General features: G+C 34.8%; 4 protein-coding genes across 4 annotated transcripts; 2 read left to right on the plus strand and 2 right to left on the minus strand.

The window, feature by feature from the left end:
* The first annotated feature begins 8,077 nt into the window (after window positions 1–8,077).
* Window positions 8,078–8,867, plus strand: LOC121803305 (transcription repressor OFP16-like). The gene has a single exon (XM_042202987.1). It carries the CDS (start codon window positions 8,107–8,109, stop codon window positions 8,701–8,703), a length of 597 nt encoding a protein of 198 aa, XP_042058921.1. The 5' UTR covers window positions 8,078–8,106; the 3' UTR covers window positions 8,704–8,867.
* A 5,177-nt stretch (window positions 8,868–14,044) lies between these two features.
* Window positions 14,045–15,690, minus strand: LOC121802115 (40S ribosomal protein S18-like). Its single transcript, XM_042201697.1, has 4 exons — window positions 15,603–15,690; window positions 15,346–15,506; window positions 14,454–14,642; window positions 14,045–14,369 (listed from the first exon to the last, which is right to left on the minus strand). Exons 1-4 carry the CDS (start codon window positions 15,603–15,605, stop codon window positions 14,264–14,266), a joined length of 459 nt encoding a protein of 152 aa, XP_042057631.1. The 5' UTR covers window positions 15,606–15,690; the 3' UTR covers window positions 14,045–14,263.
* A 908-nt stretch (window positions 15,691–16,598) lies between these two features.
* LOC121802125 (40S ribosomal protein S24-1) lies at window positions 16,599–18,367 on the minus strand. The gene is made up of 6 exons (XM_042201706.1): window positions 18,235–18,367; window positions 18,028–18,103; window positions 17,881–17,922; window positions 17,254–17,424; window positions 16,885–16,971; window positions 16,599–16,811 (listed from the first exon to the last, which is right to left on the minus strand). Exons 2-6 carry the CDS (start codon window positions 18,097–18,099, stop codon window positions 16,770–16,772), a joined length of 414 nt encoding a protein of 137 aa, XP_042057640.1. The 5' UTR covers window positions 18,100–18,103; window positions 18,235–18,367; the 3' UTR covers window positions 16,599–16,769.
* A 2,570-nt stretch (window positions 18,368–20,937) lies between these two features.
* Window positions 20,938–22,850, plus strand: LOC121802135 (NF-kappa-B-activating protein-like). The gene has a single exon (XM_042201717.1). The coding sequence runs from the start codon at window positions 21,040–21,042 to the stop codon at window positions 22,615–22,617; it is 1,578 nt and encodes a 525-aa protein (XP_042057651.1). The 5' UTR covers window positions 20,938–21,039; the 3' UTR covers window positions 22,618–22,850.
* The last annotated feature ends 2,298 nt before the right edge of the window (window positions 22,851–25,148 follow it).

The following is a 25,148-nucleotide window of genomic DNA, read 5'->3' on the forward strand; positions in this document are numbered from 1 at the left end:
TTAATTTCTTTTTGTTTAATCTGATTTATAAAATAATGAATACTTAAATTCATATAAATAGATTGTTTTTAATTGGCCTATGTGATGGGCCTAGCTACTGGGCCTAGCTATTGGGCCTTTATCAATCACAGGCCCGTGCCTCAGCTATATTCATGTTCAAAAGATAGGAAAATTTCATTTGTACTAGTAAGTTAGTATAGTAAGTGTAACTATACTTCTATTACATGGAATATTGACTAATTAAACAATTTATCTTCTTCATTATGTCGTGTTCATATAATTATATCGTGCCTTAGCTATTTCATGTTCATTTGGTAGGTCCAAATAACCACAAGATCTCTCTCCACGATTCGAATTTTGTAGCTGATGAAGCTAGAAAAGTCATAATCTCGAAAAAAAACTTGGAATTCACATGGGACATGTGAAATAGTCGGAGGAATCAAACACAACACTTTGCTGGAGAAGTACTAATGCATTGTGGATTTTTGGCCATCAAAGACCAGTTGAGGAGAAAATATGTAATTTTAGTAGTTAATATTATTTTAGTTTGAGTTATTAGGATTTTAGGACCTCATATAATAGTTGAAAAAAAACTGTTTTTAGAGTCAGATTTGATTTAAAATTATGTAACGTTCTCAAGAAATTAGGATTTAGTTGATTTTTTTTGTTCGATCATTCTTGTGTAATTAATTATTTAGATTGAGAAAAAGAATAAAGAAAATAAAATAATGTAGTGAAGTCAGAAGTGTCACAGTCGAAGGCAGCTATGATTCGGTAATAATGGTCGAGGCCCCATTCTCTCTATGTACCAAACAACTTGTAATGAGTGGGACTTCTCTCCATACTTTCCACAACAAAATCCAATTATTATCCACTATTTAATGTTTATTTATTGTTTGTTTAAGGTTGTTTATGGCTTAAATCACGAGTCAATATTATGATAGGGTCCTCGAGCATCTAAATCACGTTCAAGATCACGTCCAAATCTCTCTCAATCCCAAACTTATCTTTTAATAGTATTTGATTTGATTTTGCATATCTTTTGTAATCTTTTTTATTTAATTATTTTGCTTGCTTAGCAAGATATGTTTAGCGTTTAGAATTCTATAAATTATAGAATTCTATAGTATTTTGAGTCATTGAGAAATAAAGTTAATTACTTGTTTTCATTCTCGGTTCTGGCGGAAATCGCCCCCTAGCACCTCAACTAGGGTTTATTTTATTCTTCGTAATCGTTCGAGTGCTCTATTGCTGAACAATAGGATACACAATCCTATCAACTGGTGCTTTCATTGAGAGAGATTTGGACGTGATCTTGAGCGTGATTTAGATGCTCGAGGACCCTATCACAATATTTAGTTTGAAGTTAGTCCTCTATGGGTTTTTTTAGTTTTTATTTGATGCTTATTTTATACTCTCGTACGTATTTTTGATAGAGATTGCTTTTATGTTTGGATAGACAATGCCATGCAAAAGATTCGCTTTTTATACCTAGGTATGCATCTTTTCATTATTTTAAAGTTCTTTTTGGTAGATAATTAAATGTGAATTAATTATGGAGGTTGCCCTCATACTCCCTCTGTCCCGTGAATAGGAGTCTCATTTTTTTTTTCGGAACAGGTTTTAAGCATTATTAAAAAAGATGGGTCCCACTTGTATATACACCCTTCGTTCCCAAAGAGTATGAATAGTGGGTTCGGTACGGGTTTTAATAAATAAAGGGAAAAGTAAGACAGAGAGAAAGGGTAGTGGAAATAATGTTAGTGGAAAGTGAGGTCCACATTATTGTAATGATATATAAGTTGTTAATAGTAATGGTATAAGTTGTAAATAAAATGATGTGTAATATGTTATTTGAATTTTTTAAAATTAGAAAGTTCATACTTTTTCGGGGCGGACGAAAATGAAAATAGTCCATACTCTTTGGAGACGGGGGGAATATTAGTTTTAAATGATACTCCTATGTGGGTGGAATGACTTGGTGGAGTGTGAGGTCTTTTTACTGTTTATGGTAATTATGAACCGGGGCTCCTAATCATGAACGGACCAAAATGGAAAAATGGAACTCCTATTCACGAACAGAGGAAGTACTTATGTACTTCTGTTTTCTTATTTCTATTCCACTAGTTTTAAAGAGTAGAAAGTAATATAAATATACAAAACAATAATTTTTGAAGGACATTTGAGTAAATAAATTGTTTATATTTGAGATCAATTAATTTGCCAATCTAGCTAGCACACGTGATCACTAATGATAAATTATTATTACAGATAAGAAAATCGTCAAACTATGTCAACTATTTTCATTTGAAAAATGTAGTAGTTGATAGAGTTGTATACATACGACAACAAGACGTGATTTTTATTTTTATTTTTAATTAGGCTTAATAGCTGGTATTCAGTGATTTAATGACACAATGATTATTTAATTACAATATGTTGCTTATTAACTTCATCAATTGGCTTAGCAGTATCTTTGCAGCTCACATATTAATATTATACACCAATTGTAAAATATGTCATCAATTTAAATGGAGATCATTTCCTAATAAATAAAGATAAATCAGAAAACGCTATAGAAAAATCTTAAACTTAAAACACGAATTAATAGCTTTTAGTATACCTTATTTGCCACTCAACTTAACTACATTTTTGTAGCATTAAACTACATGTATATTTATAGAAATATGTAAGTTCATAATCAAAAAAGTTGTACGTATTTCGTTTAAAGGCTAGGTAGGCTAAGAACTATCACTTTCATCCCTTTATCCATATAAAAAAGTAGAAGAAAAGTTATTTAAATATATAAGATCCATCTCCATCAATATTAATTTTTTTTGGCAAGATAAAGTTTGAACATGTGGAATATTAAATAATGCTAGAAAAAGTTAAATATTTTCCAAATGTTTTCTCTCCCACCAAGTGAATCTTAAATCGTGTATCAAATGTCATCTTAGACATTTCCTCTATAACCAAGTGTTTAATTCACCACACAAATGGATAAGGAGTTATTATTAATGCTATTTTCAAATTTTAAAAAAAAAGTTAATGCCACTCGATGCAGTTCTAACCGACGAAGTTGAAATAGTCACAGTCTCAAATTACTTGAAATTTGCACTACGAGGCTTGCAAAACGGACTGAGAAATCGAACGAGATTATGGGGGCATGATGGTTTTCGGCGATCGTTGATTGTTTATGGAGCGAAAACATCGTTTTACTATTTTCCAAATTTTATTTTCCAATTATGTTACTCCATTGTAACCTTTTCGTTTTAGGTTTGGATCTCATATAATTAATGGGAAAACTATTTCCGTAATCAATTTTTTTATATTGAATAATAATTTTAATTTTCAAAAACTATGATTTATTTAAAGTCTCGTATGATTCAATCATTCTAGCAGATCAATTGACAATTGAGAAGTTGTAAGAAGATTTAATTACTTATACTAAATCATAAGAAAAATAAAATGCCAATTAATATCAATATGGGCTTGCATGCTCATGCTTAAAATAGTAAACATCAAACATTATCATCTACAATATCTATAAGCACGAGAACCCATTATTATTATTCAATAAAGAGTTAAAACATCTAATTTATAAACTATTCAAAAAAGCTATACAAACTCATAAATTCGACATTAATTAAAGGATCGAAATTAATGTTTTTGTCAATGCGTCATTTATTATCATGACAAATAACAAACTTTTCAAATAAAATAATTAATTAATTAAATAGAGCAAAATGGTGGGTGAGATATCCCCACCATGTGAGCTTTTGATGATACGGCTCTGAATTTGTTTACAACATCCCTTTTTAGCAAAACATGTCTTGAGTGAACATCAATATTTTTTATATATGTAAATATTAATGTAATAAGATTTCTTGGTTTTAAATCTTAAATATCTAGTTGTGATGTGAAACATTCAACCACAGATGATAAAGTGGGATTTGGTTGTATTTTGAAAAAGGACTCTTTTCTTCTTTGTTTTTAGTATTTGTATATATGTCTTATTTGAGCCAGTTTACATGCAAAAGAATCATATACTATGGTAAAATTGAGTAATTTTTATATAAACATGGCAACCACAAAATGATTCCTCATTCCTATGTGTTACATTATAATATTTCAATCTATGTAGTTGTAAATTATCATCACTAATAAATGTGCATGTAAGTATAAGATAGAATTGTAACTGAATCAAAGGGTGATGTCAAAAAAATTTCTTTCCTACCATGGCAAATGTATGAGGATCTGGTCAAGATTATAAGATAGTTAGATAACAAGCTTAGGACCACAAATGCAACAATCAAAGATCATTGAAGAGATGACCTTTTTCTTGCTTTCGATTTGTTAGTTAATGCTTTTATTTTCCAGTCTTACTTGTTGTGTTGGGTTATTTTGGATGACTTACTCAACGTTTCCGGGTAGAGACTTAGTTACATTACCACATGAATTTTTGTAAATTTTTTACATCTAATAATATAAACAATTTGGTTACATACAAATATTTAATACACCAAAATATAACTAAATTTTGTGACGCACCTATCTTAACATATCAAAATTTTAATTTGGCAAGGTTTTTTATGATATTTATTTATTTAGAAGATGATATTAATTTGTAAAATGACATGTGTGTATATATATATATATATACATGGTTGTGAAGTCGATTTAATCCTAAACTACAAAGGTGTAAGGATTCATCTTGACCCCATCAACATTTTCTATACAGTTTCCACACATGCATGGTTTCCTAATTTCATATTTTCCTAATTTCATATTTTATTTTATAATTTAAATATCAATATTTTTTCAAATTGAAATACTTGTTTTGTGAACATCAAGTGAAGAACAAATATGAGTTTTCTACTATAAAAAAAAGATCCAATTATTATGAACTTTTATCTTTCTAATGCATCAACTCCATAAGTTTTACCCATTTTTAATTATTATCACTTTCTCTTAATGGACATTTAATTAACCACGTAGGATAAAATTTATAAGTTACAAAACATAATCTATTTTATAATCTATTTTTATTTATGGATTGTTATTTGTAGAGGAACGGTGTATTATTGAGGAATGAGTAGCAGAAGCATTATATTGCTACATCACCCTTAAATTGCTAACTACAACTAAATGATAGGCTTTGAATCATTAAATCAAGACATAAGATCGTACAACCACTAATATCAATATAGTGTAAAAAAAGTCAATTATGGGTATTAATGTCATTTAACAAAAAGTTAGTTATAACTAACTTTTAAAAAATATCTCTAAACTTTAAATGGTTATATCTATCTTAATTTAAATTATTTTTTCACACAACATATATCAAATTAAAGATAATTTTATAAGGATTCCAAAGAGATCTTATATGCATATGTTCCGATGTCAAAACAAAAAAAATTGTAAATTTTCAAATTTTCAACAAACAGCCTAATATAGCCTAATATCAATATAGATAACATAATATTTCAACATAACATGTATACAATATCAATATTAAATTGTGTTGACATATTTAATGCATTGTGTTGATATCTTTAATACACAATACTGACATTGCGATTCAAAACCCTAAATGTGGTAGTTAATCTTATATTTTTAAGGAATATTGGTATCTAATATCATGAAACTTTCAAAAAGTTAGGTTTTTCCCACAAACTTTAAAATTGGCAAGTAATATCACGAACTTTATCCCGGTTTTTTTTTTCCCACGAATGAAAAATTCATGTCATTTTAATAGATTGAAGAATAATTTTGGAGGGTGTGCTTCAAGAAAAACTATATTCAAAGATTGAAAAACTTGAATCTCTCAAAATTGTTGTCGGAAAATTACGAAAACAAATCCGTATCATAATATTATTTGTGGGAATTTTTTTATTCGTGGGAAAAAACAAACTCGGGGTAAAGTTCGTGATATTATTTGTCAATTTTAAAGTTTGTGGGAAAAACCCAACTTTTTGAAAGTTTTATGATATTGATGCAAATATCCCTATTTTTAATATTAAAATATGAAAAACGAAATTACACATGGCAAATCATAAACCATTAGATCTCTTAATTCCTTTAGTCTTAAGTTAGTTGTAGTTAGCAACTAAGGGGTGAGTTAGCAATTGATCACTCTCCACCTTCTATATTAACAACTTTGACGAGATAAGACAAACAAATTAGAGTACCCGCAACGCGTCCCGCGGGTGTCTCTTATCTCGTCCCTCCGAGACGAGACGCACGCGAGACACGTTGCAGCTTCCCGTCTCGTCCCTGTCTCGCCGCGACGACCGTCTCACCGAGACGGCTGGCGCGTCAGCTCGCCACGTGACGCCCACTCGCCGGCCCGCGAGTGGGCTTCATCAAGCTAACACAATAAATCATTTTTTAAAATTCGAATTTAATAAAAAAAATAATAAATAATAACTAAAAAAGAGTAATATGACCGTTTAACGGTCATTTTAAAAAAAATATTTTTTTTCTTTTTTTTATTCTATAAATACTCATCTTTAACACACACAAACACACATCTATTATTCTCAAATCATCTCTCTTTCCACTCCAATTTTCATCTCAAATCATCTCTTTTATTCTTCTCCCAAATTTAATCCATTCATGGATCCATTTGAGCAAATGAGTCGAATAATGGAAGAATCGCTTGAAGAAGATCGACGTAAGGAGGCGGAGGAAGTCGCGCCGCGCCGCCCCAATGACGATCCCGGACTTACATCCACATTAACCGGGAGGAAGTCGCCGCAAGGTTAGTACGCGACTACTTCTGTGATAACCCAGTATGGGGAGAGACCTACTTCCGTCGCCGTTTTCGCATGCGGAAACCCCTATTTCTGCACATCGCAAATACATTGGCTGCCCGGGAAGAGTTCTTCCAAGAAGGGTTCGACGCCGTCGGCCGTCCCAGCCACATGACGTTGCAGAAATGTACTGCAACAATCCGTCAGCTTGCTACTGGACAAACGGCGGATTTGTTCGACGAATACCTCCACATTGGAGAAAGCACTGGGAGAATGTGCTTGATGAACTTCTGCAAAGGCGTCCGGGCAGCCTTCACCGACAAATTTCTCCAGAAGCCAAGCACGGCAGATTGTCAGTTTCTGTTCCACCTTAACGAAGAAGTGCACGGATTCCCCGGGATGCTTGGCAGCGTCGATTGCATGCATTTGCAACGGAAGAATTGCCTTGTGGCGTGGAGGGGGTTATATACGAGCGGCCACAAAAGCACTCACCCCACCGTTATACTCGAGGCCGTTGCCGACTACCGGTTATGGATTTGGCATGCGTACTTCGGGGTCCCCGGATCGAACAACGACGTTAACGTGCTCAACCAATCCGACCTCTTCGCCGAAGTTTTGGATGGTAAATCGCCGTCCATCAACTTCATCGCTAACAACCGGCGGTATAAAATGGCGAACTATCTTTCCGACGGCGTCTACCCGAAGTGGCCAACCTTCGTGAAGACGTTCAGCAGGCCGGTGAATGAAAAACAGACTCTTTTTGCGCAGAAGCAAGAGGCTGCTCGGAAGGATGTTGAGAGGGCGTTCGGGGTTCTCCAAGCACGCTTCAACATTATCAAAGCCCCGCCTCGTACGTGGTTTATGGAGAATATGGTCGACATCATGTATACGTGCATAATCTTGCACAACATGAATAGTTAATGGATGAGATGGTTAAGAGACAGATAAGAGATGAATGGTTGCAGGTGGTGTCTCTTAGTTAAGAGGTGGAGTAAAAAGTACAGTGGGGGTCATGAATAGTTAAGAGATTAGATGATTAAGAGACAGATAAGAGACAAGCGTTGCAGATGACCTTAGTATACTATTAGATTAACAACTTTGACAATAAGACAAACAAATTATTAATTTTGGACGAGCTAAGACAAGACAACCCATACCATGCCGTTTATTTTATTTTCTATACAAAATTATTATTAATTTAATAGTAGTTTTTTTTTACATATCTACATCAGACGTTTGATTAATTTCAAAATGAGAACAAATGCAAAATTACGAAACTATCATCACAAAATGCAAAATTATGAACTTTGTTAGGAGAGAGAAGAAAAGTCGTTAGCCAAAATATTAACAGATGGCAAAGCCCCCCAAAATATACACATTTCATACCTTTCTCAACATTAACACAATCAACTTCTCTCCCACCAAAAAAAAAATGTCAAGAAACCTCAACTTATGCTTCACAAAGATAAAATCTCCGCCGCCGCCGGAAAATCAAAATCCACCCTCCCACCTATTCAAGAACTTCAACTCCCTCTACGAGAGCTTCCCCATCCCGGGGGCCGCCTCGGCCCCCTCCACTCCCGATCTCGCCACCGCATTCGCCTCCCGACGCTTCTTCTTCTCCTCCCCGGGCCGGTCTAACTCCATCGTTGACTCCTCCTCCTCCTCCTCGTCCGTCGCGTCCACGTCATCGGCCTCGCTCGACAACGAGGCCGCCGTGGCCGTCCCCACCTACTCGCCGGACCCCTTCGCCGACTTCCGGCGATCCATGCAGGAAATGGTGGAGGCGCGTGGCGTGCACGACGTGGAGGAGAGCTGGGATTACCTGCACGAGCTGCTCACGTGCTACCTCTCCCTCAACCCCAAACCCACCCACAAATTCATCATCGGAGCCTTCGCCGACCTCCTCGTCGCCCTCATCGCCGGTAATTCTCGCCGGAAAACGTAAGATTTCACCGATTTTATGATCCACTCTCTTTTTTTTTATGATTAGTTATTTAATTAATTTAGCGTCGTTTTCGGCTACATTTGCGGAATATTAATCATCGGAGAACATATGTAAATGTGATTATTTACTCTATTTGGATATATGACAAAATGGTTGGTCCCCAATTGGTCTTCAACTCCATATCTAGTTACATTTTGGGTTGTCCAAAGTTACTTGAGTCATTTTTTTAGGACTAAAAATAAAATATATAATTACACCTACTTTATTTTTTCTTTTACTTTATCCTCTCTCCTCTTATTTATTGCATTATCTCTTCTACTTTATTTTAATTTATTTAACTCAATAAACACAATTTTCTTAAATCCTGTGCCGAACAGAAATGCCTCAAGTAATATGGAATTGAGGGAGTATTACACTGGCCTTTTATTTTTTATAGGAGGATTTTCGTATTTTTTAAAAATAAATTTTAAATCACCAAGTTTACATTTTTCACCATTGTCTCATTATTATTTCGACCAAATATGCAATAATGTGACAGCCAGATTTTAACAAGTCGTCCACCACCATAAAAACATACACTCCGTCACCTTAAATATGAGTTAATATTTTAATGTATTCATAATCTTACTGAGATATTATCGCAAATTTTGCCAGAAAGAAGACCGATGAAATAACGGGAATTCCGAACTTCATAGTTTATAATTCAGATTTTGAAAAATACGTGACAAGCCAGAATTTAACAATTTTTCATGAATTTTTTTATTAAAAATATGGATAAAATGAAAATAACTCCATTCTCGAATTGATATACATTAACTTTGCCTTTTATTTAATTTTGGTCGCCCATAAAAAAAGCAATCAAACTTCATTTTCTTCGTTGGAAATTTTGATCTGTCACATTATAATTACAATAAAGGCTATAAATATTATTCTGAAACCCTACAGAAAAAGGCTGTCTCTATTTTACTGACAAAAGCTTTCATGAATTAATTAATATATATCTACTTAGGATTCTCTAAGTTATTAAATCACTATAATTATTTAATTATTATTACAAGAAATAAAATATAATTAGAAATTTACTAGTAATTTTTTTTAATAGAATTGTAATTAATCTATCAACATCTGTATCTTGAAAATCATGTTACTGGTCCCCTATTATGGTCCAACCATATTGAGCAATTACCTAACATGTGATAATTGATTTGATAGTTTCTGTCACCAAACTTCTTCATACTGATAAATTTATTTATTTCTGAATAAATGAATAATAGGGGTAATAACAAATGAATTTCGTTGCCATTTACTACTACTAATTATGTCATCCTTCAATATCATATACTACTAAATAATTATTGGTTGTATATTCTCAATGTCGTATTTCTATGAAGAATTTTATTTTTCAGGCTCTTTATAGGGTTAATAATTTCTTAAAAATGAAGATGTAATAAGTAAAATAGTGCTATCTATGATTACAAACTTAGATACATATGATGATATCTCGGACCAATAATTTTATTTTATAATAATGACAAATATTACTATATGTATAGTGTACATGTGGTATGATTTATCAGACCAATCATGTGGTTCTTTTATCAGAAAGTACACATTTTTTTGGCATCATAGGTTAATCATGTCATCGGTAGAATACTCTCTTTACTAGGTTTTTGAATTTTATTGACTTTTTAAAAATAAAAATCATATGTAATTTACTTTTCCTGAATGTATATATGTTTTACATAATGTAAGCTACAGAGACTAATTAAATAGTGATGAAGAAAAGTGGCCGATGTCCTTTCAATGAAAACAAGAGCATGTGGGCTCATCTTTACAAGTACAAAGCCCTAAACTCTATCACATTTTAGGGCACCATTAACCCCGGTCCGGTTTCAGACCCCAAATCCCCTCCACGTCATCATTCATTTACAGTTGCGGCACAGGCCCCAACTGCTCTAACCCTGCAGGTCACAACCGGGCTGGAACTAATAATTGACACTATTCACAACTTCAATCTATTTGACTCGTAAATGCAATACGTTGAACAATTCAAATCGGGAAAATAAATTGTTCATTCGAAAAAAGAAATTACAAATCCTAGAAAAAAAATACAAATCCAAAAAAAACTAAAAATTTTAACATAAAAAAATGCAAAAAAACTAAAAATTATAACATAAAAAAATGCAAAAAATTTATAAATTACGCCTCCCCTCTTCTTCATATTCCTCGCTCAACTTCCTCTCTCCCTCCCTCTTCTTCCTCTTCCAAATGCAAAAGAAATCAGAAAATTGGGCTCTGTCACCCATCTCCCTCTCCCTCTTCTTCCTCTTCCAATTTTTGGCAAAAATTACAGCTCCGTCACGGCATGGAACCATCCAACGCGAGCCCGGGCCGGACCCCGAGACCGTCCCCAGGCCGCAACTGTGGCCCCAGGACCGGCCCAGGCCGCAACGTCTCTCCCTCCAACGCGCAGGACGGGCCGGGACTCGCGATTTGCGGCCCGGCCCCTTGTGTTAACGATGCTCTTACATGTTCAATCAAGTTACAATTTTTATAACTCTTTCATTAAATAAAAACTTTAATGTGATTGATAAGAACACCAATACATAGAGCCAAGAAATTTAAAGATTGTAGTAGCATTTCTACATTTGTTGAAAAGGCGCATTATTGATTTTTCATTTACCTGTGGTGATGTGATGCGAATCCTAAGTTATGTTTCATTTAGATTCAACAATAGTTCATCAATGGCTAAAAATGGTTTGTTGTCTGAAGTAAACGAACGAGAAAAGAGGAGTGTTTAATAGGATTAACAGTATTCTAATAAATTTTTTTCTCTTTCTATTTTACTAATTTTATATTAAACACTCGTCACTGCCACGGCATCTCATACAAGGGAGAAAGGTGTCATCTTAGGGTTCGTTTGATTGGTATGAGAGTATTGTGTATGATAGGGTAGTTGTATAGGGTTTCACATGATAGTGCTGATAGTATTATATCTCAATCGGACGTTTGTTTGGGCTGATAGTGATAATCATATAACTTATTTGGTCTTTGGTTGGGCTACTACAAAACCATGATAGCAACACTGATTGACAAATATGCCCTCATAAACATAGCATGTAAATTCCATTCATCATCAAATTAGAGATGAGTTTGAAATACATAATTTTGCTATCCACTTTTTGTAAAATAAAATTTCCATACATCATCGAATTGGAGATGAGTTTTCAAGTTACAAACCACAAAATAACTAAATTTAAATGATGAAACCTATGGCACAATACGAAGCAGAAAAGGAACCAGTTTGAAGCAATTTGCACTTTCTCCCTCAACCCCTTTTTAAAGCCTGCAACAATTTCAACATAATAGTAAATAGTTCAAGAAAATCATAGTGCACTTTATTCAAATCTCAGCCTCCATGAGAATCTCCTCAAATAAATTAAGCTCAAATAATCATGAAGATTGTCAAAATCACAATGCATAACTGCACAAGTAATTAGCACAAATCGCAAACAGATTGAACCTCCACGAGTGAATACTCGAATACACTAATTCAATCGATTGAATTCAGAACTTAAGCAGAGAGAAATAATACCTTTCCAATAAGAATTTCGTTGGTGTGGGGACCGTAGGCGTCGGAGGTGTCGAGAAACGTGACGCCGGAGTTGATGGCGTGGTGTATAAATTGGATCATCTCATCTTCGGGCTTCCGCTGGCCATAGCTGGCTGACATGCCCATGCAGTCGAGGCCTTGTTTGGAGACCTCGAGCCACTGCGATTCTCGGAACATTCACCCCCATTCCTCTTAATTAGGGCTTCTGCAATTTGGGTTCAGTGGCCTCTTGACTGCCGTCAGTTGTTGGAAAGCAAATGAAGTGAGGGGAGGAAGGGGAGGGGTGTTTTAGACAACCGATGTGTAGAACACAATCTGGATCGGCAACATAACTTCAATCATAGCCTTCAGCCTGGTTAGGCGTATATGAAAATGACATGTAGCTATCATAAATCTTTCCGGGTCATGGAGTTTATACCGGGTCCTCGTGTAGTTATATCATACCAATCAAACACTAGATAGAAGCCAATATCTAGGGCTATCATACCAAACAAACGCCCCCTTAGGCTGATTAAAGGCAGAATCTTGGTGAAGTGACAAAATAGTAATTAATTTAGATTAGGATCTATGATTAAATCATTTGTAAAGTTGGGCCATGGACAAAATCAGGGAATCTTCAATTTCTTACCCCCCAAACCCCACTTCTCTTGCTTTGCTGCTTTCTGAAATTATTAAGAATCAACTGTACTTCCTCCGTTTTTCCATAGTTTTTATTTTGGGAAGTTTCCTCATAGTTGAGTCATTCCCCTATATAGTAACTTTTTTCTCTTTCTTACTTTATTCTCTTTACTTTATTCACTTTCTACTTTATTCTCTCTACTTTTTTCCTTCTCTTACTTTTTTGTCTATTTATTTAACACATTCAACATTCATTTCTTAAACTCCGTGCCGAAAAGTTTTACCTCAATTATGAAGAAACGGATGGAGTATTTTTTTCTTGGATAAAATATTGTGTGACTTGGGATAACTCGTTGTCAGAATTGAAAATTCTGTGTTTTTATGTTTGTGAAGAGCATGTGATTTTTAATAAATTGTAATTGTCCTGTTATCTACTTACAAGTTGCACCACATATAATTGTTCAATAGGAATAATTTGTTTTCTACAAAATTACTAGTAATATCTTTTAACAGTTGACTAGTAGTAGTTCATATATTATGCTCTGTCCTATTACTTATTACATTTGGCTTCCTCCACATATCATCAAGTATAAAAGATTATCAATTATATCATGATGATTTTTTTACTGGACAAATGTGATGATGCTATGTTGGTGCGCGTTCGAATTTTTTGTGATTTAGATGAATAATGACACATAAATGGTTTTAATGAGATGATGTGGTTGATTATAAGAAACAAAAAAATAATAATTCTCCTAAATGGGATAATTGATCACTTTTCCAATAACATCTAGTATTAGGCAACAGTTTTGGGCCCGATAGAATTTCTGGCTACCCCATATTCTTTTTTTTTTTGTTTGGGCCCAGTAATGGACCAAAATAGAGAAGTGGATATCAAAATATTTATACCCAAATTTTTTTATTTGGTGTATTCTTCCTATAAAAATATAATCGGAATTAATTTAAATTACAACTCAACCATTACCAAAGAAATTTAAATTAGTAAAAATTACTCTACTGTAAGAAATCAGGCCATATATTATGTGTAAACAACATTAATGAATAAATGCAGAGAAATTTTAAATAAAATATAATAAAATAAAAACAGCATTAATAAAATTCTTCGAATAAATTACTTGGGCACAAAAAGCTACAAGTTCCTTCTTTGATTTACCGAGTGTCATAAAAATAATGATCAAAATCAATATTGGAAGACAAACTTGGAATCCAAAACAAAGGTAAAGAAGTTGGTTCATGTAAATCTCTTGCAAAGCCTAAAACAAAACAAAGGTATCCATAGCAACAAGATATAGATGAAATGACAACGCTCTATCGCTTCTTTGAGACACCAACTGTCTTTCCCCTGCGACCGGTGGTCTTGGTGTGCTGTCCACGCACGCGGAGGCCCCAGTAGTGACGGAGACCACGATGGTTTCTGAAAGTAGAGCGCACAAAAACCAATTAGATGTATAAGCAAGAGCTGGATACAAACTAAGATATGTCAAGTCTAGAATCACACCTGATCTTCTTCAATCGCTCAAGATCATCTCTGAGCTTCATGTCCAGGGCGTTGGATGTCACCTGGGAAAACTTGCCATCCTTGTAATCCTTCTTCCTGTTCAAAAACCAGTCGGGGATCTTGAACTGGCGGGGGTTCGCAACAATAACCATCAAGCTGTCGATTTCGGCAGCAGAGAGTTCACCAGCCCTGCAAAAGAGGATGATAGTTCAGATTACTTGCAAATTGCACAACACAAGTCGACAAAATGAAGACATGCCAAGCATTCCAACAAAGAGAATAATTAAGCACAGAGACAACAAAGTAGAGAGGAACTTAGAAAGTTTAAGACCACTTGATTAGAACATATATAAATCAATAGTAAAAATCTTTAGTCCAAATAGATTAATAGAGTGAAGTTTTTTTTCTAATATGGGAATAAGTTTTCGACATCCATAGCAATGTTTTTAGAATAGAGGAATCACAACTATCTATAATCAATTAGCTGAATACAACCACCAAAATGCCTAAACCCTATGAGCTCAAAGCAAGAGATGGCAAAGCTGACAATATACAACTTTGAAATTGAATAAAGTTCAAATGAAAACCAATAAGTGGTGCAGCAATGTACATAAAAACGGCCGTGTTTAGAACTACAACCTATATAAAGGTAGTATCAAATTCGCATCACTCATAACAACATCATCAACGCATTTAAATTATCTCCACCCTAGACAACACAATAAATCGCAACACAAAATCAATAATTAAATTCATTCAGCAATGCGATTGATATTATAATTAGGAGAAAAACTGAGTGAAAATCAGTAATTAGTCCTTAATTCAACCTAATCTTAGCACGAACACAGAAACACAGAGAGTTAGCAAAGTATGGAGAAAGAGAAAGCCAGACCTCTTATTCATGTCAATATCGGCCTTTTTGCAGACGATGTTGGCGAAACGGCGACCAATACCCTTGATCGAGGTCATGGCGAACATAATCTTCTGCTTTCCATCAACGTTCGTGTTCTGCACACGTAGAATGTGCTGGAAATCTTCGTTTGCAACGAGAGACTGCAGCTCGAAAATCCCAAACAGTTAGTCACAAATCAAAAGGATTAAACAATTTCACAGATAAACTATAACAGCAAATTAGTTCGAGGAGCACACCATTTTTTGGATTACGAATCGAGCAGCTTCGTTCTTCGACGGCCGATCTGCTCTGAGCGGGTTGGGAAGAATTAAAACCCTAACTTGGTTTTTTAATTTATAGCCGAAGCACCTGGAAATAATTGCACTTTAGCCCCCATAGTTAAACTAAACTGCAGTTTCTGTTCCTCTATTAAAATATAAATATAATTAAAATTTTAAAGTAAAGTTAAAATTAAATTCAAGTAAATTAGCTATATTGGAAAATTCTGAAAATTTCTCTTTTGTTGTCATAAAATTAAAGATTGCTCATAACATAAATTTTTCTGAAAATTTGATGTTTCACTATTGTTTTATAACAGTCTAATTTTTGTTGGCTAATACTCCACTTTGGTTCTTCTAAATCCAAATGTATGAAAATTATGGTTTTTAGTTTTCTAATGATACTCATAATATTGGTTTTAAGTTTTAACCATCAAAAGTAATCTTAAGTTTCTTGAATATTAGTATATCACATAACTCTATATTTTTCTTTTTTAAAAAAATATAGATTTACACAGAATGTACCATTACAAAGGTATTGTTGAGATTTTTCCAACAAAACCATAAAACCGATATTGGCCAATGAAATTTAAAACTATGCCGAATTCTAGAAAATTTAAATCTACTGTATTTTAAAATTTTTAAAAATGAGCTTGTATAGAATATAGTAGTACTTTTTTACTACTATATTTAATTTATTTTGAGAACAACTTAATAAAACTAGGATTTTGATAACACTGAAATTCAAACAAGGAATTATGAGAGTTCAGCTCATTATGATCCATTGGCAAGATTGGTTACTCTGAGAGCCTACCCAAAAATAAGAGAATAAAAAAACAAACTCTTAATGAAAATTTAAAATCAATGCAATACTTCCACAGAGAAAATTGAAAAACATTTAACTTTAGCAATCTTTCGACGGCATAATCACAATTATGATAGACAATATCATTAATAACTGTTTGCAACATACGATTATGTCTAAAGAAAATACTCTGATGATATTGATAAAGCAAGAGTAGGAGCCTTAAGTAGCAATCCAAAAATATTGTGCGGGTTTAACACATTAAACGAGTAGCTAAATTAACTCTATGACAAAACAAAAATATACGGTCACAACTCCAAAACGAAAAAAAGTGAAATAAATTATTTCTTCTTGCCAGCCTTAGCAGCATCTCCGGCTTTGGTCTGCAAAAAAATTACAGCACGATTAGCACACAAAAAGGTAAGGCAATTTAGTTTAAGGGATACAATATCGCACCTTCTTGACACCACGGATTTTCTTTGCCCTGTTCTTCCTTTCCTTCATCTGCTTCCTTGATTTCTCAATCTTGGTGTCAAGACCATTCTGCAAACAAAAATGTCCACGCGTAAACATGTATCCGAATAATGAAAACAACTAGTGTGAACTTCACAACCATAGAGTTATTCAGATAATCTGTTCATAATAATGGTGAGCAATGATAGGAGCAGCAACAGATTGAGGGTATTCACTGAACATCTGGACAATATCGTTGTCTAATCAGTCGATACGCTGTATTAAGAACACATCATACACGAACAAAATGCTTGACAAAATGTAACAGTCTGAACTAGACATATAAATAAGTTCATAGAGTGAGGTAGTTACCCTGATTAGCCTGTACTTGGGCTCGAATTTCTTAGCATTCTCAACAGAATCATAGATCAAGCCAAAACCAGTAGATTTTCCACCACCAAAGTGGGTCCTGAACTTGAACACAAAGATGGCATTTGTGTCCTTAACCTCGTACATCCTTGCCAACTTCTCCTTCAACTCAGCCTATAGCAATGAAATAGAGAACTAAGAGAACGCAAAAAATATTTGGGGAAAAGGGAATGAAAAAGGTTAATGATATCATATTTATACCATTCTCAGCAAAAACAAAAACACAGCAAACAGAAATAAATGCCATACATAATTACAGAAAACAGAAATAAATGCCATGTATACTTATTGGTAAAACACTGCCAAGCAACTTTAAGGGCAATATCACAATATTAGTGCATATACATATTTTACTTCACCGCCCCAATAGCTAAATTCTAATTTTAGTGGATGGGAAGAACACTGCACTATTGATTAAAACTTTGGTAAGAACAGAGAACTGTACAGAATAAGGGGAATCAATTATGCCAAAAAGGTCATATAATTAATTGAAAAGGAAAAGTAAAAAACAGAACAGCACAATTAATCTCTGTAACATAAACAAAACATATAAATTAAACGAGAGCACACCTTAGAAACATTGGCCCTTCCTGGATGCAAGACATCAATGATCTACAATCAGAAACAGAAAACGGAGATTCAAAACACAGTGAGCGAAACTGCGACAGTCAATTACCAAAAAAAGGTAAAATCGGGGCTAAAATTGGCAATACATACAAATTGCTTCCTGGAGAGGAGACGGTTAGTCATGAACTTCCTGGTCCTGATAGTAACTGCCTTGTCCGCCATTTTCCTGTAACAAAGAGGAATTATCAACCTAATTCACCTCGATTTGATTTCGAACTGAATGGAGAAGACTATCTACGTATTTAACAATGCAATTTTAAAAGGAAAATCTGAGCGACAGAGAATTCGAGAGATTACGGTATGGTTCAAGCAGATCGCCAAATGCCGCTGCTCTTGAGAAGCTGAGATGCGTCGTTCCCAGCTAGCGAGGCGTTTCTGCGTAGAATGAAGGCAAGAGCTTTAACCCTAGGGTTTTGTAGTTCATATCTATTGGTTCTGGGCTCAATTGGGCCCAAATCTTGATGGCATAAATATTTTTTAAATATTTATTATGGGCTTTAGATTTAGCCCAATTTTAACGTTGTTGGTCATAAACTTTTTGCATTGGTAACCTAATGGTAAAAGGAAAAGTATTACTACTATTTTTCAACCTCAATAAATTATGGAGTACTACATTTGTCCCATTTAAGTTGAATATTTTTATTCTGATACAAGATTTTATATATTATTGATTAAATTAGTTTTGTCTGTTGTGAAAAAATAATTGGACTAACCTAAATATTCATCCCAAACTTGATTTGATTTCCAACGTCGCATTAATTTCAAATCGAAAATCATTTTTTTGAAATAAAAGTTGATACGAACCATTTTGTTATTATGTATGTTGCGAAAAATTACTTAGGCACAACATCTTGAATCCTTGATAGTTGATACAAATAGTCTTTTTATTTTAGGTGTAGCAAAGAATTAAAGTTCGTACATGTAATCAATTTGATTTAACTACCATAATATTTTAAATGGAAGCTAAATAGTGTGCGCATATAAACATAGCATATGCATGTGACAATTGACAAATGACAACTATAACCAAATCTCCAATAATTGATTCTAAAATCCACCATGTATTGTATCTCTGTCAATATCAATTTAATAAAATCCAGCCAACTAACCAACAAAAATACGCATATGTAAAATAAAAATATGAAATTAGTGTTATAGCAACTTATTTCTGGGATATAACATCACTAAAATCAAACAAACAATCTAAAATATAGAAAAATTTAACAAGTACTATTAAGCATTTGAATGTATCTAAGTAAAATTAGCATCCGAATCAACCAGAAGCGTCCACAGCGCGTGCACGTCTTCGCACGAACACGACTTCACATCCTCGTACAATACATATATCCCACGCCCTAAAACAAGAAACACACTTTTCTATTTGTTACAAGAAGCAGTTTAGAATATAACCATCAACGAAGAAACAAGAAAAAAAAAACATTGTAAACACGATCATAACAACACAATGTATACAAGAGGAAGAAAATAATGATTTTTCGAGTAAACTTACGCGTTCTTCGGGTCTCCCGGAATCTGCCCCAGAATTTCTTCAATGGAGAAAGAAGAGAATGAAACCATGCCATCACTATAAGGAGAGGAGAGACCCTTTTTCTTCTTCACTTTGGTTTCAAAGTTTGGAAGGAAAAATAAAATGGGGTTTAATTTAAGACTGTAGGATTCCCATGAGATTAAAAATAAATTTGGACATCACCACTGTTTCATTAAATCTACTTTTTTTTCACTAATGTTGCAGCCAAGAATGTTGTAATAAAATCATACTACTATCCTTTTTCTTTAATAAATCTTTTTTTGTATTGGTGTGAAGTCCCTATCACAACAACAGATATTATTTATTCTCTAATTATAGGAGGTGGTAAAGTTTAATTAGATTTGTAGTCAATTGACAAATTTGATACTCTATCACCTAGCTTGATTAGTGTAAATTGTAATCATGCCCATCTTTTTAATTTTTTCTTAAGTCAAGAGACACTTTCTTTGCTTTGATTTGAGAGGCCATATCATTATACTTCATGATTTGAGTAATTCTTGATTTGTTAGATGATGGCCTTTTTCTTCTTTTTTTTTTTTTGATTTCCTAAGACCTATTTGTAGATATCTTCTTGTTGACATTTTAATTAAGTGGAGTGTGGATTAGGAGGTAGTTATGAGTGATGGTGTTCCAAGACCCAAGTAAAGATGGCCTAATTAACTCCACAAATAGCATTAAGTTTTGGATGAAAATTGCCACTTGTAATTACTTCAAGAGTGGCTTCTTCTTAAAGCAATGAGCAAGAGCAATCTTCACAAGACAAGATATTGTTTGGCTTTCTTTATTCAATAAGATGTATTAATGATGAAAAAAATATAGGGCTTTAATTCAAAACTAATTGGTGATAAGTGGATTAGTTACAATGAAACACGGTGAACTCAATTATTTCTTTAAATCGATATGTGATATTTTATTATTTCATATGTCAATAATTCATATTCTATCCACGCTCAATATTTTTTTTTCTCGAAGTCTAAAATTGAGCGGTTTTCCTAAAATTAATTTTCCAGGTTGTCTAATCCAGAAAATTTTGTTTTTGCTTTATTTTAAATAAAAAAATATTTGGAAATATATTCATGTAAAAGATACTCGTAGTTATCATTGTATGAGCGTAGGCCCAAAATACAAAATACTCAAATGGGCCAAGTTTTATATAAGCATGATCAAATTTGAGAAGAAACATTTAATCAAAGATAGGGCCAAGGTTAAAAAGTGTATAGGACTAGTAGAATATATGATCAAATTTGAGAAGAAATATTTCACCAAAGCTAATGGGATAGTGATTCTAAGTCTAACTAATTATCTTAAAATTTTGAAATTTCCCATGTTTTAGATAAAATATCACACTTTAATTATTTTTTAAAAAAATAAATTATGAAGTATTGATATATTGAATTATTTGTTTTCAATATTCATTCTCATTTTTTTCCGATATACTTATATATTGATGGATTTTAAGATTGGGGATAAAAAAATCAGAATTATACAGTATTCTTATACGGAGTAATTCAAAAACCCCTAATTCCCTATTTCGTATCATTCTGAAATCCGCAATGGGAAGAATTTCAGAAATCCCCGATCGCCACCGCCGCAATGGTGGATATTCACCGGACTCCCGCAGCTATCCTCGGCGCAATCGAAGCTACAGCCGCAGCCCTAGCCCCAGCCACAGGGGAGGTCCGAGCCGCGGCCGTCGTTTCAGCCGGAGCCCCACCGGAAACGGTTATAACAGGTACCGTCGTTCTTCTCCGGATTACTCTTACCCTAGTATCGAAGGCACCAGAAATTCGGGCGAGAGAAGGAATTATAGCTATGATAATACGAAAACATCTTATCTAGATCGAGATAATAGAAACGAACAGCATGTTGAATCTGATTCTGATGAGGAATTGAAAGGCCTCCCCTACGAAGAGTACCGCCGGCTGAAGCGTCAAAAATTGAGAAAGTCGCTGAAAAATTGTATTTGGAATTGCACTCCTAGCCCCCCTAGGGGACCAGATGAAAATTCGGATGCAGATCCGGAAGAGGATTTTGGAGGTGAAGATGAGAAACATGGTAAGGTGTTGAAAGCGGAAGTTAAAAAACCGAGAGAGAGTCAATCTGAATCGGATGGTTCTGCATCTGAATCCGATGATTCTAGGTCGAGGAAGGGTAGGAAATCTGTCTCTGGGAAGAAAAGCAGGAGATCGCCATCGTTATCTGAGAGTGGAAGCGAATCCGCATCCGAATCCGATGATTCTAGGTCGAGGAAGGGTAGGAAACATGTCTCTAGGAAGAAAAGCAAGAGATCGCCATCGTTATCCGAGAGTGGAAGCGAGTCCGAGGAAGAATCGAGCTCGGATGATTGTGAGGAAGAACGGAGAAGGAGGAGAAGAAAGAGTAGTAAGAGAAGTCACAGGAGAAAGAGAAGCAGTAGGAAGAAAGCAAAAACAAGTGAAAGTGAGAGCGGAGATGAGGATTCTGATATGAGTGAAGATGTGAAGTTGAAGAAGTGCAGTCGGAGATCATCCTCGAAAGGAAGCAAGAAGAAGAAAGACACGGATATTGAGATTTCACATTCAAGTGAGGGTGCTCCTGATTTGGAAGCTGACGCGGAGGACTTAACAGAGAAGAAGGCAAATGAGGTCATAGTTGATGATGATGTTAATGAAGAGATACTTAAGTTTAAGGAAATGATCGAGTCACGGAAGAAACAAAACTTGGAAGATGAGGAGGAAGTGGTTGGACCAATGCCTCTGCCGAGGGCGGAAGGGCACATTAGCTATGGTGGTGCGCTTAGGCCTGGTGAAGGTGATGCCATTGCTCAGTATGTTCAGCAAGGGAAACGTATCCCTCGTAGAGGAGAAGTGGGGCTTTCTGCTGACGAAATTTCCAAGTTTGAGACTCTCGGATATGTGATGAGTGGTAGTAGACACCAGAGGATGAATGCCATTCGTATAAGAAAAGAAAACCAGGTGTACAGTGCTGAGGACAAACGAGCCCTTGCAATGTTTAACTACGAGGAGAAGGCCAAGCGCGAGCAGAAGGTTATGGCTGATCTGCAGCGGTTGGTGCAGCGTCATATTGGTCAGGACACTGGTCCTTCTCACGATCCCTTTGGTGGAAAGGTTACCGAGGTTGATGAAGATTGATTCTGTCTACTCTTATTACAATGTCAGTATCTGGCTTTTACCTTTTAGATTGACATTTATATTTGACTTATGCACTATATTCGTATACTCTCTTGTGTTTGGATTTACTATTTGTGCAATATAGGATAGAGATTTATCATACCATGGGGATGGACATGATACTGACTTGCAAAATTATTCAATGTGTATGGGGAATTATTTATTTATTTTACAAGCATGATCATTTTAGGTCCCATTTTGGTAGTCAAGTTGAGAATTGCCATATTAGTTAATAAATAAGACATACTAGTACTACTACTACATAGTTTTATGTGATTAAGATGGCATGACTGTGTTTTAAATTATGTATTTGGTACAATACTCTGTATTTAAATTTGAATTATATCCAAACATGGAAAACAAGCAGCCCGTAAAGATAACACGGATCAAGAGATAATTTAACTTGCATACCAAATAACAGACCGACGAACGATAAATACCTTTATCCCATCGAAATATAAATACCGAACATACCCTTGATATACTACTCATAAACAAACTACATAGGCCTTGATAGATTTCTAGTTCTAAAAGGAGTGTTGTGATATGAGAATTTGGTATGTATATTATAGAGTTGGGCATTTCCAAAATTGTATGGTACCAAAGAGGAGTAATGAAGAGTTATTTTTCAAGGAAAGCTACAGAAATAAATAGCACATGGCATGTTAATGTCTAAATGAATTTGGCTACTCATTAAGGACATGTGAGGTGGTAGGCTTGAAAATACATGTTGCCAATCATCTATATTTAATTTAATTTGGAAATTGTTGGATGCTGAGGCAAGCTAATTACCCCATTCTTCATCATTCTAGCTGTTTAGGGCAATGATTAGGTACAATGTCCTTTCAATTTGGAATAATTATTTATTATTCCATATAATTTTTTTTAAAGTATCATTTTTTTATTTAGTCATTCAATCTCTACGTAGCTACATTGTATTGATACGACATCGATAAGACACAGTATAATGGACCAATACGTTAAAGGAACTTGGAACTATAAATGTTGGGACACAAAGTGCTGCTTCAACTCAGGAAAAAAAGAGGTTCAGAGCCTTTGTCCTAGCGGCAAAGAGTTTAGACATTATTGTACGAGGTGCCGAGTTTAAGCTCTCTTGACATCAGTTGTCATTTTTCTACTTTCTATAGGAGTTTATTCGTAATTTCCTCCTTCATACAGGAGTTTATTTTTTTATAAAAAAAAAGAAAGAAACTCAGGAAAAAGAGAAAACTATAATAGAACTCCCTATTTTGGTTTGAGAAGTCATCAAGTTCTTGGCATCATCATTATGTAAAAGGAGCAATTAGTAATGCTTAGGAATGAAGGGTTTTTAATACTACAAGATAGTCGCATTTGTTTTTGGAAAATTTATTAAAATCTCATAATTGGAAATGAAATGTGTTGTTGTCGGGTTGTACCATGAATTTAGGTACAAGAAAGTTGAGGCACAAAAACATCAACAATGTATTCTCCTCATTTCATATGATGCATATTCATTTCCATCCAATTAATATTTTATTTTTTGGTCTTTATTTTCAAAATCTGAATAATTCCATTCATTATACTATGTTAGGATCTTCACCTTGGGACTTATTCTAAAGACTATCAATAAAGGAAAATATTCTCCATGGTTAGGCCATCCACAACGCTGTCACTATATCATCCCTTAAAATACTATTTGCGGGTCCCACTGTACTTTTTTACTCCATCCCTTAACTAAGGGACGGAACCTGCAACCCTCCGTCCCTTAACCGACCCTTAAATTACTATTCATTCAATTTCATTTTTTTTATTTTTTTCCAACAAATTCAATTAATAAAAAACACACTTCATTAACAATAAAATAAAATTACAACATAAAATAAAAATGCAACTTAAAAGTTAAAAAATTAAAAAACACATAATTAAAATCCTAAAAAAATAAATGTGGCATAATTTAAAATATAATTTTATAGAAAATAAAAAAACTACTCCGCCGTCAAATCATCCCCCGAAGGCGGTGGAGGTGCACTAAAGCCGGTAGGAGGCGGAAGGCCAAGTTGGGCTGCCATAAAGACAATTCCGTTCCACCTGGCTTGGTACTGGGCGGGCGTAAAGCGGGAAGTGTCCGCCATTGTGGCGGTCATGTACATGGCCATAAGGGAGTTCGAGCCTCCCCCGAGCCCGAGCCAGCCTGGCTTGATTTTCCTCGGCCCTTCCTCGCTCTAGCCGTCTTCGCCGCCTTGGTCCTTTGCGGCCGACGGCGCCCATGGGAGGATCCCCCGGCATCGCCGGCCATGCCCTCAACCTCCTGCGAGGCACCCTCTTGAGCGCCGCTGCCCTCACCGGCGTCACCAGACGAGTATTGGCCACTCGTCGTGTGCTTCGCGCGCTTGGAGGTTGAGCCCGAGCTGGAACGGACACCGTAGGCCCACCTTTCCTCGTCCTTGACGACCTGCCAAACATCAACAAATTTGAATTGTTTGCCGGTGTCGTCGTGGTAGACGCGCAAA

This window comes from Salvia splendens, chromosome 1, assembly GCF_004379255.2.
Source record: "Salvia splendens isolate huo1 chromosome 1, SspV2, whole genome shotgun sequence".
Taxonomy (NCBI): Eukaryota; Viridiplantae; Streptophyta; class Magnoliopsida; order Lamiales; family Lamiaceae; genus Salvia; species Salvia splendens.

Coding starts and splice junctions, on each gene's coding strand:
- LOC121803305 (XM_042202987.1), top strand. CDS start 8,107: ATGGCAAAGCCCCCCAAAATATACACATTTCATACCTTTCTCAACATT.
- LOC121802115 (XM_042201697.1), bottom strand. Junction 14,643..15,345: donor GATATTGACATGAATAAGAG/GTCTGGCTTTCT, acceptor CCTCTTTTGCAG/GGCTGGTGAACTCTCTGCTG. Junction 14,370..14,453: donor GAGCGATTGAAGAAGATCAG/GTGTGATTCTAG, acceptor CTCTACTTTCAG/AAACCATCGTGGTCTCCGTC.
- LOC121802125 (XM_042201706.1), bottom strand. CDS start 18,099: ATGGCGGACAAGGCAGTTACTATCAGGACCAGGAAGTTCATGACTAAC. Junction 17,425..17,880: donor GAAGGGCCAATGTTTCTAAG/GTGTGCTCTCGT, acceptor TCATTGCTATAG/GCTGAGTTGAAGGAGAAGTT. Junction 16,812..16,884: donor AAATCCGTGGTGTCAAGAAG/GTGCGATATTGT, acceptor ATTTTTTTGCAG/ACCAAAGCCGGAGATGCTGC.
- LOC121802135 (XM_042201717.1), top strand. CDS start 21,040: ATGGGAAGAATTTCAGAAATCCCCGATCGCCACCGCCGCAATGGTGGA.